The sequence below is a fragment of the Thunnus maccoyii genome, chromosome 9 (genome assembly GCF_910596095.1).
Source record: "Thunnus maccoyii chromosome 9, fThuMac1.1, whole genome shotgun sequence".
Classification (NCBI taxonomy): domain Eukaryota; kingdom Metazoa; phylum Chordata; class Actinopteri; order Scombriformes; family Scombridae; genus Thunnus; species Thunnus maccoyii.
The window spans coordinates 22,191,476-22,207,997 of NC_056541.1; the positions used below are offsets into that span (position 1 = coordinate 22,191,476).

Here is a 16,522-nt window from a genome sequence, read left to right on the forward strand (position 1 = left end):
TCCTAAGTGATGAGTCAGTCTTCACACGAAAACAGCCCTCCCTTTCCCTCATCCACCTCAGTTTCACCTAGTGACTCAACTTAACGCCTCACTCTGTGTTTCTCACCCTTGCTTCACCCAACTTTCTCAATCGTACCTCCCTTCAGACACCAGGCCATTTCCGCTCTCTTCCCTACTCAACAAATATGTTCTTTGGAGCCTTTCCCAGAATACTTTGGCATTCACCCATGCCCACTCCCAATCTGCTCTCTCGCTTGACACAGATCCATAGGACAGCAAGGGGGCAGTGAAGGTGGCAGGAGGTACACCCATACATTTATTGTGCAGTCATGGTGCAACTACCCCTTGAGAAAGAAAAAGAGACAAGGAAGGAGAAAAAAAGAGAGGAGAGGGAGAGAAAGACTTACCTCATGCCCTCTTCTGTGTAACATGCATTAATGTTTGGACGTGGTTTATTCTCAGTGGAAAGGCAGCTCAAAGGCCGAGCGAGCCCCTGCCTAAAAATATCAATTCTTGGTCTCTTTGATGGAAAATTTGACTCTGCCTAACGACTGCTGTGAAGTTATGAACAAGTGATGAGAGGCTGGACGAGAGAGAGAGATGGGAAGCGGGTGAGATAGGAATGGGAGTAATGGAAAGAGGGTGAGAGAGGGATGAGAGACAGATGGGTGGGGGAAGTAATATCGGAGGGGTGAGACGGGGAGGGAGGGACTGACTGGTGAAGATAGGACATTATGGGTCAGCATGTGACTCATCTGGGTTAAACACGTATTCAGGCTTTCTCTCATGAACCCACAGATAGCACTGTTCTCAAATGCAAATGCATTTGGAGTCAGGGGACATTTTGTCTGACTGTTTATGCTCCAACAAAAATACATGAGTTTTAAAAGCTAAAAACAGAGATTTTGCTACCAGACAAAATGGGTAACAATTCAACACACTAAACACTAGCATCATTCTTGCTCTGTGGCTTTTTCACCTTCTCAAATCATGTGGTTATTAGTCGTGTCAACCGTCACCCAAACAAGTAACTTATATTTTCCTGTAATTAGGAGTCTACTCTATAGTGCTATAAATACCTTCATCAGAAAACCTCTCCTTTTGTAGCCCCCTTATCCATTCTTCACCCCTCTCTTGTATCGTTTGTCCTCTCACCCTTTCTCACTCACACAACTTCAGAATTGCTTACTAAGGCTTGAGCAATCTCCTGGTAATGGTGTTTTTAAGTGGCCTGTTTGCATAGAGAGCCTATGTAGAGAGAGCCCACTATAGAGCCAGTGACTAAGTGGGACTTGTTACAGTGACTGAGCTCATATCCAGAGCCCAGTCATCCACTGGGGGACTGGCTGCTACTAGTCTGGCTGTGTCTCTGAGCTATCACCAGCCAACACAGTTTTAGCAGTCTACTGTAATGCGACACTTGGGGATTTTTCAAAGCGGGACAGCAATGAAACATACTTGTACTATGTGTACTATAAGCAGTAGTTAATGCCTTTATATGTGCGTGTCTGCATTTCTATGGCTGTGTATGCATTACCTGTGCATCCCTGTGTGTGTGTGTTAGAAGAATAACGCTTGTATTAGTGTCTGCACGCAGCAGTGAATGCATAATAAACATCCTTTCTCTGATTTGATTGTTACCACAATAAGTCCACCTGAGTGCCCCTAAAGAATTACTAGTCCTCTCCCTTCATCTGTGCTTTAAATTTCTTTTTATGGTTTCTTTCAAATTTTCAGTGAAGTTATTTGCTTTTACTTGGCCATTGATAAAAGCTACATTAAAGCAGAGTGACTTTGATGCAGGGGAGAGGAACCTTTGGCAATGGGCCTTGATGAGACAGCCAGCCGGCCAGCCAGCCAGGTTTTCATTAGATGAATGCTGTGTGGGACCTGAGCCAGATAAGATGGGCGCCAACATACTGGAGCCAACCAATATAGTTATAGCAAGGTGCTCTCTATTTCACTTCCTCTACGTCACTGTCTGTCTTTGTCGAAGTCGGTGTCTGTCTTTCTATCTCCATCTCTCTCTGTATAACCTTAGAGAGGGTAAGGCCAACCTGAACAGCTCCCGTGCCCTTTGCAAATCAACACACCCAGAGCGGTGATTTCCATAAAGATGTCTTGGCCTAGCTTTGCTTAAGAATAGGTCGACTGAAATAGGTAGCTTAGTGGTAAATGTCAGAGAGAGATCCAAGAGGCAGAGATACATGGTGAGGAACAGAAAGAGAGAGGGAGCAAAAGAGAGAGTGTGTGAAGACATGAAATGCAGGAGTATAAAAAATTAATAAGTTCATCGTTAAATTGCACCTGTTGACATATCCATTTGGTTTGTCACACACACTCATGCAGTCAACAGCAACAATGGGTTTTTAAAACATTTTATATCCACCACCACTGCATAATTAGCCGGACAGTCACAGGTTCAATTTATGTAAGAGCCAATTAAATTTCCTCATCAAGTGTCATCGCACAAGAAAAGATGCAGTATAACAAGCAGTGTATCAGAATGACATGTGTTTGTGCTTGTCACAGGGGATAACACATTTCTACATCAAGAATCTAAAATGACAAATTAAAGATATTCGGATCTTTATGTGAACAGAGGAAGAATTGCAAGAACTTCTTCCATACATGCTCGTGGATTCAGCAAATCTTAGTGGACGGTTTGTATGAAGGACAGCTGTGTTATTCCAGGGCCAGTCCTTTACTGGTGGTCACCATTTTGCCCCCAGACCATGTAGGATGCCCTGGATTCCCACCGATAATAATAGCCGCAGAGAGATGTGTTGAAGAGTACAGCTGGGGCACGACTTTTCCCCTCTGCCTGGTGTCCACACGCCATTTAAAGTGACACCCTGACACTCTGCACCAGGCTGTCTTTTCACTGAGACATCATTTCGAGTGTATCCCCTTTTTTTTTTTTTTTTTGAAAAGCCCAAAAAACATGCTATTTGCAGTTAATTCCTGTGTGACATAAAAAGTAGCAGTGTCGATTTTGCATCACAGAGCAGTAATAAATGTATTTCTGGTTTGGTTTTTGGTCTTTTTCTACTTGAAATACAACAAAATTGTGGTGTAAAAATCCACAAGATCTACACTGTTAGTTAATGGCATATTGATTGACAGCATTGATAATTCCCTAGGGACCTTTACTTGTCACTTTTTACTGCCTGTTAGGCTCTAGTCAGACATTGCCCTGTTACATTCAGGAATGCTACATTCCTTTGCTGGGGCCCCTGGTCCTTATTCAGTGTTTAGCTTGTCAAAGACATGACCCCAAGTGTGGAATAACCCATACACAGTAGCCTCCACTAAGCTATTGTGTTTATAGCTATGCAGAGTATGTGGATGTAGGAATGCTCACATGTATAATATATGTGTGCACACTGTTGATTGTACATACGCTTAATTGCATGCTTATAGATTCTTGCAAGTTTACAGGTGTGAGAACTAATTCGACTTGTGATTGTTGATGTACTGTATGTGTGAGTGGGTCTGTTGATGTGTATTTGTGTATTTACATGTGGCATGGCAAATCCTCTCACTGATTGTTTTAACTTCTGAGAGCCTGTTTGTCTGTGCGTGTGTGCGCACGATGCCACAGATAGCTGATATCTATCGGGGCGTTAAGCTGATTAGAGTGAACTGTGGCCAGGTTCATTTGCATACGTTTCTTATCTCATTAGATTGGTATCAGCCTCTGTCACCATGCAAGGCCTCGACCGGGATGTCTTCGTACCTCGCTCTGTAAGCACACAAGCACACACACGCATACACACACACACGCACACACAATCCCCCTAGATGCCCCTGGCTAACAACAACACCAATGTGTAACACCAGCCAAGAAGTGCAGCTTCCTCATCTCCTCTTGTCACCAGCACTACTACACTGCTGTCACGGCAACACATCACGTCTTCTCCTCAGGCCCTCCGTGTCCCTGGTCTTATCAAGGTCATTAACTCACATCTCTTACTCCCATCTCTACACTGTCATCTGTGCTCATCTCATTTCTTTCTCTTTTCCCCTTGTTTAGCTCTCTTCCAATCTCAGGTCTCTGTAGGGACATTTCTTAGGTTGTGTGCATTAAAGATGTAATGTAATTTCAACTATATTGGCATAAATTTGTGTTTGTCTGCTGTTGGCATTTTTCAAGGTTGGAGTACTCACTGCAAAGAAATTTGCTGTAAATAAACAAAAGATGTACAGTATATGAAAACTTACTTCGCATATGTGTCAAGACTATTCATGGTTCGTTGAATTGCCAAATGAATCCAATCAAATTTCAAATTATTTCAGATAATGATGCTTTCATGAGGTACATCACAGATTAAATCTGACTTATATATCAGACATCAAACTACTGAGCTGCCCATGCAGCTCACTTTTAGGAACAAACATGTTAGGTCCATCTGTCAAGTGGACGACTGTGGACATTTATAGAAGAATTAACACACTGACCATTAGACTCTCAAAAGATATTGCAACAGGATGACCTTTGATTTATGAGTACTGTACTCTTTACATGTTTACAATAAAATAATCCTTTAGCTCATGTTATAGTGGGAGCCTTGTTACTTTGACTGTTTTCCAGAATCAGTTGAAAAGAGTAGCTTTCAATAGCTACCACTTGTGTGGTTTCCGCAGGCGATGGTAATGTTAAAAGATGCATCTCACACGGCTACTAGATAACATTTTATTTACTATCATCCCTTTCTCACCAAGGACAGCATTAACACTTTGTTTTATGAGTTCTGTCAATGTCGCCACGCCTGTGGACAAACCAATACATTGTTCTCATTTATCTATCAAGTGCTTGCCCGCTTTGAATGAGTGGTCCCGAACTGAGTGCTTGTTTCAGCACTGCTCAGTCATCTCCTGTACATATTTCCATTGTCAGGCCAGACCACGGGTACTGATGGGAACATACTGTATATCATTGCCTGGGCAGCCAGTGGAGACACACAGAGGTCATATTAATTTTTAGTTAAGGCTAATAGTGCAGGTTACAATGTGCTGAGGTTAGCATATGTCCACCCATAGAAATCTTGGTATAGCTGCATTCATAAATAAACCTAGCTACAAGCTGTCTGAAAATCCAGTAAAACTGCCGGGAGTAAAGGAAGACCTTAGATATTTTATTGGTCTTATATTTGCAACTGATCCAAAAGACAGAAAAAAAACCCTTATCACTTCCCTCAGTGAAAGAGCACACAGCTATGTAGCATTTCAAATGGTTAGTGACAGGTTTAGGCATGTACACCTTGAGAATGGGGAAAAAAAAAAAATGAGATAAGGGTGTTAGTTGAGGGAGCAGAGTAGTTGATTGGCTTAGAGCAATTTTCCGTATTCTCATATTCTTTCCTCCTCTCTGAGTGTTGCTAATCAGTTTCATGTCATTGTTTGCACCAGGATTTGTGTAAACAATAAAGTGAGCATAACTCTCAACATATGATTAAATAGAATCTGAATTCCATATGCAATGTCTGATTATCATAAGCACATTACTGTTTTTGCGACAATCATGTCTGCTAATTGAACAATATGTTGTTAAGCTAAATTATCATTTAACATCAGTGTTTTAAACAATATAATAATCACAAATGTTCCCTCAGCCATGTGATGGTTGAAGTGTTCTAATGTCTCCCTCCCTTCACTGAGTTGAAGCCAAACAGATCAGCAAACAGAACACTGTAAGGTCAGTACTGTCAGTACATTACTGAACACAGGAACGCAGTGTTAGGCCATGAAACCTAAAATGATGTCACACGACTGGTGTCAAAGGGGCTCAAGGTGCTGCACACAAATCATGTCCTTGCAACATCATGATTTTGAATCTGGCCCACTTTTAAGTTGCATCTCGTTTGCAGTTCACACTACAGCACAAGATAAACAGACAGAAGCAGTTAGAAAAATGTCATCTGCACAGTATCATGTGTTGCTCTGATGCTTCCACATTGGAATGTGTGATATTTTCACATGAAATTTAAGAGCAGAAGATCAGTTTTATACTTTTTTTTTACTTAAAAAAGTTGTGTTAACTCCTTTCTGTTACTTTATACTATGTTGGTCACTTTTTCAACTTTATTTTACAATAGACGCATATATCAGGTTGCCACTGTATTAAACACATAACAGTTTTATATCAAATGTCGGATTTCAGTTGGTTATGTCAGCCACTTCCGATATGATCAAAGTTTCCCTCCAAACTTCACCAACATAAAGACAAGTGCCCAGATTTTGACAAAAGAGAGTCCCACAGTTTACCTCTTTTTGACTTTTTTGTACTGTTACATGTACCTCCTCAGCGATGAAAGAGTACATGTACATGCCTGCGGGTTAACTGTTAGTTAGAGTTAGTGGGAAAAAGAGAGCTGCAGAGACAGCCCCTCACATCTCTGTTCCCTTCAAGAGGCTAATGCTTTATTTATAACACTGCACCCCCCGGGTGCACACCTCAGGTCCCTGCACAGCCCCTTCTCTTCCCCACAGGTATACTCTGTGCCTCTGCCTCGTACTGCGCTACCTAGCGCACCTTCACATGCCTTTCCTTTCAACATCCCACTCCTGCGGCTGCATAAGAGGAGGAAGTTGAGGAGAGAGATACAAAGACTCGGTGTGACGCACATACAATCTGCAGACTGAAGCGGTTTCACAGCCATGGTCTCCGATGTCTCGCTGCAGTTCTCTCGTGTGTTGGAGAGAAAGAACCGAATCCCCTATCCTCTAGCCCTGCGCACTCCCGCCGAGCTGAACAAACGCCACAGAGGAGAAAGAGAGAGCGAGAGATGGAGAAAACGAAATGTGGATGAACACTAAAGAAATGGAGAAGTAGAATTGGGGGGAGGAGAATGGAGAAGACAAAGAAGTGGGAGGGGGGTGAGAGGAGAAAGGAGAGATGAAGCATGATGAAGAGGGAAAGAAATAGTGTCTCGCTCTTTTTAAACTTGGAGATGCTCAATCCCTTCTTCTCACTCCAACCTGCATTTCTGGGTCACTAGAGACATTTAAACTGCACTTATAATTAACAGCTATTTTTAAACAGGGAGGGAGAAGTGGAGCGGTGGCGAGGTACAAAAGCATTAAAATTGCCCCAGATTCGCTATTGAATAGGACACATCAAGGCAATATGCTGGCAGATCAAAGTGAGCGAGGAGAAAGGAGACAGGGCCGATCAGTGGGGATAAATTGTTCCCTTTATAATGGCATAAGAATAGACCTCTTTGCAGCTGAAACAATTTAATAACTGCATTCATTACCTCTGTCCAGTCTGTCTCTCTGTCTGTCTGCTGCACAATGTGCAACTGTCTTTTCCGTGCGCTATCTCTCTTTGTCTGTTTCTCTCTTTCTCTTTGTGTTCCAAACTTATTACCTTATTCCTTTTCTTTCTTTACATCTCTCAGTCCTTGTTTTCTGTCTTCCTCCATCTACCCACCCTCCAGAGTCTAGCATCATCCACCTTTCTTGCAGCCCCTTGGTCCCCACCGTCCTGCCTCTCCTCCTGCATGCTCCAGCAGTAGCTACAGCAGCAGAGGTTCCACTGAGCCGATGTGCTGCAGGCCCGACAATGAAGATGTGCAATGTCTGACACTCTTGGAATGAGAGCCCTAATAGAAGGGGAAGCGGTTATCACAGAGCTCCCCCAGGACCAGCCTCTGTGTGCCTGACGCTAATTATGGCGCATGCAAATGAATGTGCAGCATTAAAGTCAGGAGGAGCCTGCCTGCCTGGCTCTGTGTGTGGAGGGGTTGTGTGTCAGTGAGTGCATGTGGCGGTGTTTTGTGTTAGTGTGTGTGTGTGTGCACAGGGTGTGTTGATCAGTGTGAGTATGTGACTTGTTTGGATACTTAAAGGTGTGTGTGTGTGTGTGTGTGTGTGTGTAGAATTACAGAGAATTAAGTCAGCAGGGGCATACCATCAGGCCAATACCCATTTACCTTTTCACACATGCAATGGTTTCAATGCTTACACAGATTAATTCTTTATTCTTTTATTCATTAGTATAGACTCAAAGAGTAGGCATGCATCAAGGATTAGGATGAAGGAAACAGGCAATAACACAATCTCTCTCTCACTCTCTCGCTCTCATGCATGAATTTGAGACTGAGCGGAGATGATCTCACAGGAGGATTCCTATAAATATATCTCGCTCACATTCACAAGCAACCTCTCCAAGAGGGTGTCTTTATTAAAACCATTTTGTCTTCTCTTTGTGCCCTTTGTATGCTTGTGTGTATGCGTACACATGTGTGTGTGCGCCCATGTGGTTTTGCATTTGTTTGCGTGTGTGTGTGTGTGTGTGTGCGTGTGCGTGCTTGTTTATGTATGTATTAAGACATGAGCATGTGGATGTCCATTTCTCTCTCTGTCTTGTGTTTGTATGTGTGTCTTTGTGAGAGGTTTTACACATTTAATTGTATTTTCCTATTTCAGAATGTGTTTGCTCTTGCACCTTTATGTGACAACCCCTGGCTGTTTTCCCATCATTTTGTGTGCGTGCATTTTTAAGTGTGTGTGTGCGTGTTTGTGTGTGTGTACTCTATATGTTGGCCATCTTATCTCCCCATTAGCCTCTTGTGCCCTGACCAGTATTCCCTCTCTCCCCTTCCTGCTTTCTCTAATGGGTAATTTAGCCATGCTCGCCTGACATCTAGCCTATTCCTTGTTTAGTTGCCATGGCTACGCAGGCCTATGGATTGCTCCCTTGCTCCCCTGGCCTTGCTGTGGATGCTATAGATGTCTCATCTATTAGAGGGCAGAACTGCTAAACACAGAGCACACACACACTCTCTCTTTCTCTCTCTCTCTCTCTCACACACACACACACACGGTGTTGACTACACAGATAAACAATGAAGCACTCTGACATGAATATAGATTAATCTCTTTGCAGAATAGAATCTCTGACTCGAATAAGCGCTGAAATTGACCATAATCATGAAGGTGACTGTGATGGCATTTTTATGACAGGTTAACAACATAATAAATATAATTTTAAAGAAGTTTTTTTTTTTTTTTAAACATCGCATTGAACCAAGTATAATCCTCTCAGTTAGACTTTCAAGGTATAATAAGGGATTTGATGCTGTAATAATCAGAAACAGGGCAGAAATCATGTCTGTGAATAGCAGGTCATGTTTCACACTTTGGTGCTTCCAAGGTCAATCATACTGTTCTGATCAAAGCATATTTCTTCTGTAAAATAATAAGAGGATACTATAAACTTCATTGCTCTCTTTTTGATTTTTCTTTATTGTCATCTTGGGTAAACTATTAGCAATGCTGTAGTTTGCACTGTGCTGTATCTTTTATAAGATTTTATAGTCTCCATTACCCTGTTATCTAGGCCTGGCTCGAGGCAGCAACCTGCTGATAGATGAGGCCCTTTTGTACTTCCCAAAAAGAAATCATAACTCCAGTCCTCAACCACCTACACCTAGAGACACCTACAGAGGCCAAGCTTCATGAGTCAGTGTGGAAGCATAAACGTGTGCACGTGTTCCCTGTGTGTGTGTGCACGCACGTTTGTGTGGTATTGATTTTTCTTTTCTTTTTCTTAGTGGAATATATAAAATGTGTTTGAAAAGTTTATACTCCTCTGTCTCACAAGGAATGCACTGAACTTTGTCATCAGTTTTGTGAGGTCATCATAGGAGATTCAGTGTCATATGCCAGACCTGCATTCTGCAAAAGTTACACAACAGAAGCGCATGGAAGAATGAGGGTTGCAGGCGGGTGGGGGGAAAAAAGCAGCCTTGGTTTTGGTCTCTCTCCCTCATGTATTTTGCAGGACTTGCAAGTTGGAGGTGGAGGGTTTGGGGTCAAAACAAACAAACGTGCTTGAAGTTTTCATGCTTTTGCAGAAGATGTTGTCTTTGAAGTTATCACTATCGAGAGCAATGGAGAGATAGAGAGGCAAACGGGTATAGAGAGAGTGAAGATAGGGAGAGCAGCAAGGGAAGGAGAACGAGTTATAGAAGTGTGAAGCCCTTGAGTTGAAACTGTGCCTGTCTGGGCCTACAGAGAGCAGATGACAGTAGCTTTAGTTTCTTTTGCGGAGCTCACAGTACTTTTGCCTTACATAACCCCTCCCATTGTGCTTTTTCAATTATTTGGGGAAAAATCTTAAGTATGCACTTTAAAAGTTAATGCTTTTATGTATTTGGAAGTAAGGGGAAGAGAGGGGGCGCATCACAGACCACACATAAAGCAGATAGCTCTGACAAGTTTTCAGAATATCGACAATTATTATATTCTTTAAGGTATATGAGTGAGGTTTAGCAGGGTACAGCAGTGTTTTGGGATAGAGAGCAACATAGCAAGAGTAGATGCAGGCAGTGCAAACTCAGACATTCTTATATTTTACCCTTCCCCCCATCCCAGATTCCCTTTAAGGTGCCCCTTACCCCCCTACTCCCCTCCTCCTGCTTCTCTGTGAGGTTAAAGCGCACCTTCCCACTAAAGGGCTCTGGGGTCACGCATCTGCATGTGAAATGTGAACCCGCTGACATTCCAGGGCAGCCCTAAGCCGTGCAGTCCTTTTGTTCACTAGGGTGCCAGTGTCAGGCCTAACAAGCCTAGCTAAGGTCTCCGAGAGAGGAGAGAGAATGACAGGGAGAGAGCTCGGTGTGTTATTGATGCCCACCGCAACCATCCGATGTCAGAAACGCCACAGTAGAGAAAAAGAAAAGTTAGGCTCTAACACTGAGTTATGTTGATCTGGGTATGTTCAAATGGTAGCATGCGGAGGGGTAAGGGGGTCTATATATTGAATAAGGTCAAGGCAACCATGAAAAAACAGCCAGGTTTCCTTGACAACAGTGCAGACTTTAGTGACTGCAAGACCGGCGTTGGCACCAGAACTGATTATATTCACAGCTTAGTATAAAACTACATTTACAATCTGAAATCATGTTTTCTCGCTGGTTAGTCGGTCTCATTTTTAATCCACAAACTTGACCAAACGTAGTGTATTTAACCTAACAGAAGGCTTTCAGGCACATCTCAGTGGACATGCAAGCTCTTTTCAATCAGGCAGCACACAGAGGTGCTATGGCAGTGCTGGGGTCCTTTCAGCTTGTGAATTAAGTTCTGAGGCACAAAGGGCAGCTATTCACCAGGCAGTGATGGACTTCACACTAGCCTTTATGTCCTCACTGGCAGGCAGAGAGAGAGAGAAAGAAAGAAAAAAAAAAAAGTTGTGAGGAATAAATGAAATAGTAAACAGAGAGATTGTCCTGGGAGAAGTGGTACGGACTGACAAATATTTCAGAGTAAACAGTATTAATTAAGATGATCAATGTGAGAAATTTCTGACTGTACATGTTTTCATTGTCGAGTGGCTAATAATGTTTTAAAACTGATATTCCACATTCAGCAGTCAACAGCTGACTGAAAAAATAAGATTCAGACAAGATAATTTCCCTCCCTTTAATACAGATGATATTGATGCGTTTATTACCTGTAAAAGTACACATGTCAAGACAAGAGACACATAAATATAATCTCCAATCAATTAGAGAATAGACAAATCTTAATGCTTGGATAAATTATCTTAAGTATATACATTTAAAAAATAAATTCTCAGCAGAAACCTGTTGATATTGACACCTTGTCTTGAAGCTTTTACAGTCTCGAGCTGATGTCACACTTTAATAAAATGCATAATGATTTAACTCTTTGGATTTCAGATCTAATGCTGGTGTTTTTTTTAATGTAGCATGAATTGTTTTACCAACTTAACCAAGACCACATGGATATTATTATAAACCATCATTAGTCATCACACAAATTTCGATAATCTTTATCATAAAATAAACACCTGTCAGGAGATGAAGAGATGTGTGACATTTGACCATGAGACTGAGTTTCACTGTCAAATGTCTTGAATATGATTTGATTAAAATCAGGTGTCTCTGGATTAAAATAGGACCTCACTATCTGACAGATGGAGGATCATTTGCGATCTCTAAAAAAGCAACATCCACCAGGGGATATACTAAACAACATGCCCTATACCTGCTCGTCCAACTACGTATGTGTGTATGCACATTCATAACCGCCTATTTACCAGTCACACCATGTAAATGTACAACACTAATTAATGAGCCCAAAGATCTGCGCTTGCCAAAATATATCACCGAACTTCAAAGAGCTCATACATGCGCGGCACACATGGATATATCACACCACACAAACATGCACAGCCCTTTTCACCGAACACTTTTACTTACTCTAACATATTGTAAGTGGGGCCTTACACTCCCATCCCACATTCCTTTCCCTGGGGAGCCCGGTGCAGTGTGAGTGATTCAGTTAGTGTTACTACATTAGAGCTGTCCATCCATCCGGTCTGCTTTTCCAAACACATCCATCCCACTCCTAGTTAAAACACTGGGGGATCTCCTCCACCCCCCCAAAGTCTTTTATGATGTCCATAAAATGGAAGAGTGCAGCTTTACTTGAACTAATAATATCTGAGCTTACAGGGCCGTGATTGATGATCTTTAAAGCCAGCCCGATCGGTCTCATCTTTCTTCAGATTTTTATCACTGACTTGTTTGCAGTCATGTGCAATCACAAGCACCGGGAGAGGTAACAAGTGCTTGATGTATGATGCTTGAGCCACTTTTGTCAGCTGCGCATTTCCCTCCTCTCCCTCTGCTTTTGTTTTTTCTTTTTCTTTTCTATTTTAACCCCATTTGTTGCCTCTCTTGAATTGTTTGCAGACTGTTGGTTTACTGTGTTCTCTCTCTCTCCCTCTCTCCCTCTCTCTCTCTCTCTCTCTCTCTCTCTCTCTCTCTCTCTTTAATTTTTCAGATGGTGGGAATGTCTTCTCCTGGGGGATGGGGCAAGAGGTGAGCCAAACATTTTTCCACTTTTGGCCCTTCCAGGAGAGTCAGACTTAGAACAACACTGGACTGCAGGCTTTTTCATATCATACAAGTTCTCTCTTAGTCTCTCTCTCTCTCTCTCTCTCTCTCTCTCTCTCTCTCTCTCTCTCTCTCTCTCTCTCTCTCTCTCTCTGTCTCTCTCTCTCTCTCTCTCATACACACACACACACACACATATATATATATATAAATACAGACACAGACTTCTTCCATTTTTGAGACATTTTGAGATGACCTTTTTTCCAGAGTGGAGATTAAAAGGTTTTGCGGGAGATCTGTGTCCGATCCCTCCCTTCGAGCACTTAATATCCTTCATGGTGTGCCAAGAACGCACATCTTTTTAAATTCTATAAATCACCTTTATGGGATCTGCTGTTTGTCCATTTCTACTCCTCTGCTTCACATGGACAGAGCAGGAAATCCTCTTTGTGGAATCTACTGTAGTTTATGTGTGTGCATGGCCCTTCGAATGTGTATGGCCAAAAGTATGAGCGTATGTGTGTGTATGTGTGTGTGTGTGTGTGTCTGTTGGCCCTGTCCTGTCTCTCCTCCTCTGTTAGATAAAGAATCCCACCTGTCACTGAGGATTGTTCTGGCCTTTCATTTAAGGCGCTCTTTAAAGAGCCGCATCATTACACAGCCCTCAGACAGAGCCCAGAGAGTGTAAAACCTAGGCCCACCTCAATCCCTCTCTCTCTGATTCTTTTTCCTCCTGGCTTTGGTGTTTATCTGTGAGGTCGTTTGAAACCATGGCCAAAATGTGATCACTTTTACAACGTGACAGTGAGGATGACGCTTTGCCAGGACAGTGAAACAAACATGTAGGTGAAGGTTAGAGAGACAGGGGGAGCAATGAAAATGTTAGACATCAGTTGTTATGAGCTTTGACGTGGCCTTGGCTTCCACACTGCACTCCTACATTGCAGGGTAGCTTGTAGTCTAACTAGACTCATTGGATTTTCATAGGCGTCCTCACGTCTATATAACTCCAAGTTAGTCACAGTGCAAGGACACTGTCTCTCTTTCTTTCCACCCTCATCATGTTCTTTCTTTGTCCTCTTTCTCCCATCCTTTTTTCTCCTTCCTCCCTCCTCCCTTTCTTCCTCTACCCTTGTTCCTTTACTCCCCCCTGCCCCTCTTTTCCCACCGTGTTTTTCTTGCTCTTCCTCCATCTCTCCTATCTTCCTGCCCTCTCTCTCTCCTCTGTCTTGGAGCCGTTGTGATGATTGATTGTTTCTCTGTGCAGTCTGACAGGATGTAGCACACTCTCGGCCCCAGGGGCCCCGAGCAGACTGCACCACCTGATTAAGACTCCCCCTGTAATCAGCCACACAGTGCCACACCGAAACCACTCCCGTCAACACGTTAAAAAACATAAGAAAGGTTCCACCACCTGAAAGATAACACTTTGTTTGTCGCTAGAATAGAAGTGAGATGCAGGCCATCTTGAACTTTTCTTTACTAAGCTGATACCCTCCTCTCTCTAGGGCTTAAAGTCTCTTATGTATCAGTAGCAGCAGAAAAAGTAGAAAAGCAAAAGGTCTTAAACCTAATAAAGTTCTCGGCCGCCTTACCAAGGTAAACCCAGTCAGCTCTAACCCTATTATGGCTGGTAATAGTATTACAGATAGAAATCTCATTGTTTTCCTCCTATTGAGACTAAAAGACGGCCGGCCGGCGCTGTATCACATGATTGAGGTGAGAAAGAATTTGAATGATGTCAGAGAGTGTGTGCCACAGCCAGAATCAATATGGTAACAGCATAACAGAGATAGAAAGTGGTATCAAGGCAAGCAGAAAAACAAATAGTGGTATACCAGATGCTTTACGGAGCAGACAGTCACTTATACGTATACTTACTTTCTTAGTAAGTCACATTAAAATGTAAAATGTTCATATCTAAAGAGTTATCACTATCATTATGGGTTATTGAATTAACCAGCAAGTCAATGTAACTGATGGCGTAAACCCAATACAGACAAATATATCTGCAGTCTAGAGTCATGTCTGGGTTCCAAATGTCAGCTGTGTGACAACAGGATCAACTGCCTGCTGAAGTTGTATCAAGGAGTTCAGCCTGTCAGAGACCTGAATTGACATAACATTCAATAGACTCCTAATGTGAGCTCTAAATAGACTAAATAACGAGATAGACAGTAAGGTAAGAAAACTACTCTCTCTTACAAATCCGATGATGTTAGTACGTGGTAGTAGATGAGTTGCAAAATTAGTACAGTATATCTGCATTATCAATGACTTGCAAAAACTTCATAACAACAATCTTTCAGGAAAAAAAGGTTTGTTAGTGAGAGAAAATGTGAAGTGGAGAATGTAATGTGAGCAGGGAAAATGAAGATCTGCTGTTATTTTCCTGATTTTCTTTCAGTGATGAGTTACTGACCCAGATGCAAATGCTTGAGACCACACAGACATCAGTACACACATTATAATAAAACATGCAGTCAAGCATGCATGCGTCACATGTAACATTTTGACGCAGAATATCAAGAATAGATTTCATGAAGCTAAGACAGAAACACTCTCTTACTTTTGCCCAGTGTTTTCACGCTGTTGAAAGGTAGTTAAGAGTGGCTAAATACTAGGAAGTGAAAAGGTGCACCATGTATTAATGCAGTGGTTCTTAAACTGGGGTCCGGGGACCCCAAGGTGTCCTTGAGGGGGCTCCAGGGGGTCCCCAGAAAAATGGGGAATATTTTAATTTCACTATTATTTCATTGACTAGAAGTTAGCCCAATGAGAGAATGTAAAGGAATGACTATTCTGTTCACAGGTTTCACACTCTTCACTGTTAATCTGCCAATCTACAGTATAGACAGTTATGGAATAACTAAATCTAATCAGATGGGGATCCCTGAGACTACATCTTATCAAATACGGATCCGCGGCCTGATGTGTGTCAATTTGGGGGTCCTTGACACCAAAGATGTTGAGAACCACTGTGTTAATGTATGTCTGAGGTATGGCTTCAGATCAGTGTGGCTATTCAGCTTGTCGATTGCAATCCTGTCTGTACTATAATGATGAGGGTTCATCAGGCTTGTTAAATAATAAAGGAGCAGGCCTGGGGCCAGATGCACAGAAACCATGCATACACCATTTCCTGCACATAAAGTGGTATTTATAAACACAGAATGCGTGGTGAGAATTTGCGCAGCTCACAAATTCTTTAGACAAGGCATACACAAGTTTTTCTAAAGCGACCTGAAGGTGAAGTGATGAGGTGGAGATGAAATATAAGGTGAGAGACAGAATCTTTTAGTAAAACATTGTTTGTTTAGGTTGATAACCAGCTACACTGATTGTGTGATTTTTTTTTGATTTTTTTTTTTTATTTGCGTTCATAAAGAGTTTTGTAAAATGCAAATCAAAGGCACATTTATAAACATAACATTGATCTATTAATTTTGTGTGATTAATTTTATCATTCTTTTTTATCATTCTTCAATTTGCATAGGAGTCAAGATTTTTTTTGCAGTTAATATTCTTTTTATTCTGTCCTTGGTTGTGTCACACCTTGTAAAGTCGGTTTAGATACAAGAGCTTCAAATGAATCTTGATCACATTTCTGAGACATCACTGCCAACGATGGCTTACAGGTCCATGTGATG

General features: G+C 42.0%; 1 protein-coding gene across 8 annotated transcripts in view; it reads left to right on the plus strand.

Moving 5' to 3' along the window:
• Nucleotides 1-16,522, plus strand: part of LOC121903502 (ultraviolet-B receptor UVR8-like) — a 333,525-nt gene that overhangs the window by 299,098 nt on the left and 17,905 nt on the right. For all 8 annotated transcript variants that reach the window (XM_042420598.1, XM_042420604.1, XM_042420599.1 and 5 more), the window contains one exon: nucleotides 12,820-12,857. In XM_042420598.1, the coding sequence (XP_042276532.1) occupies nucleotides 12,820-12,857 (38 nt within the window). The remainder of the gene's footprint in view (nucleotides 1-12,819; nucleotides 12,858-16,522) is intronic.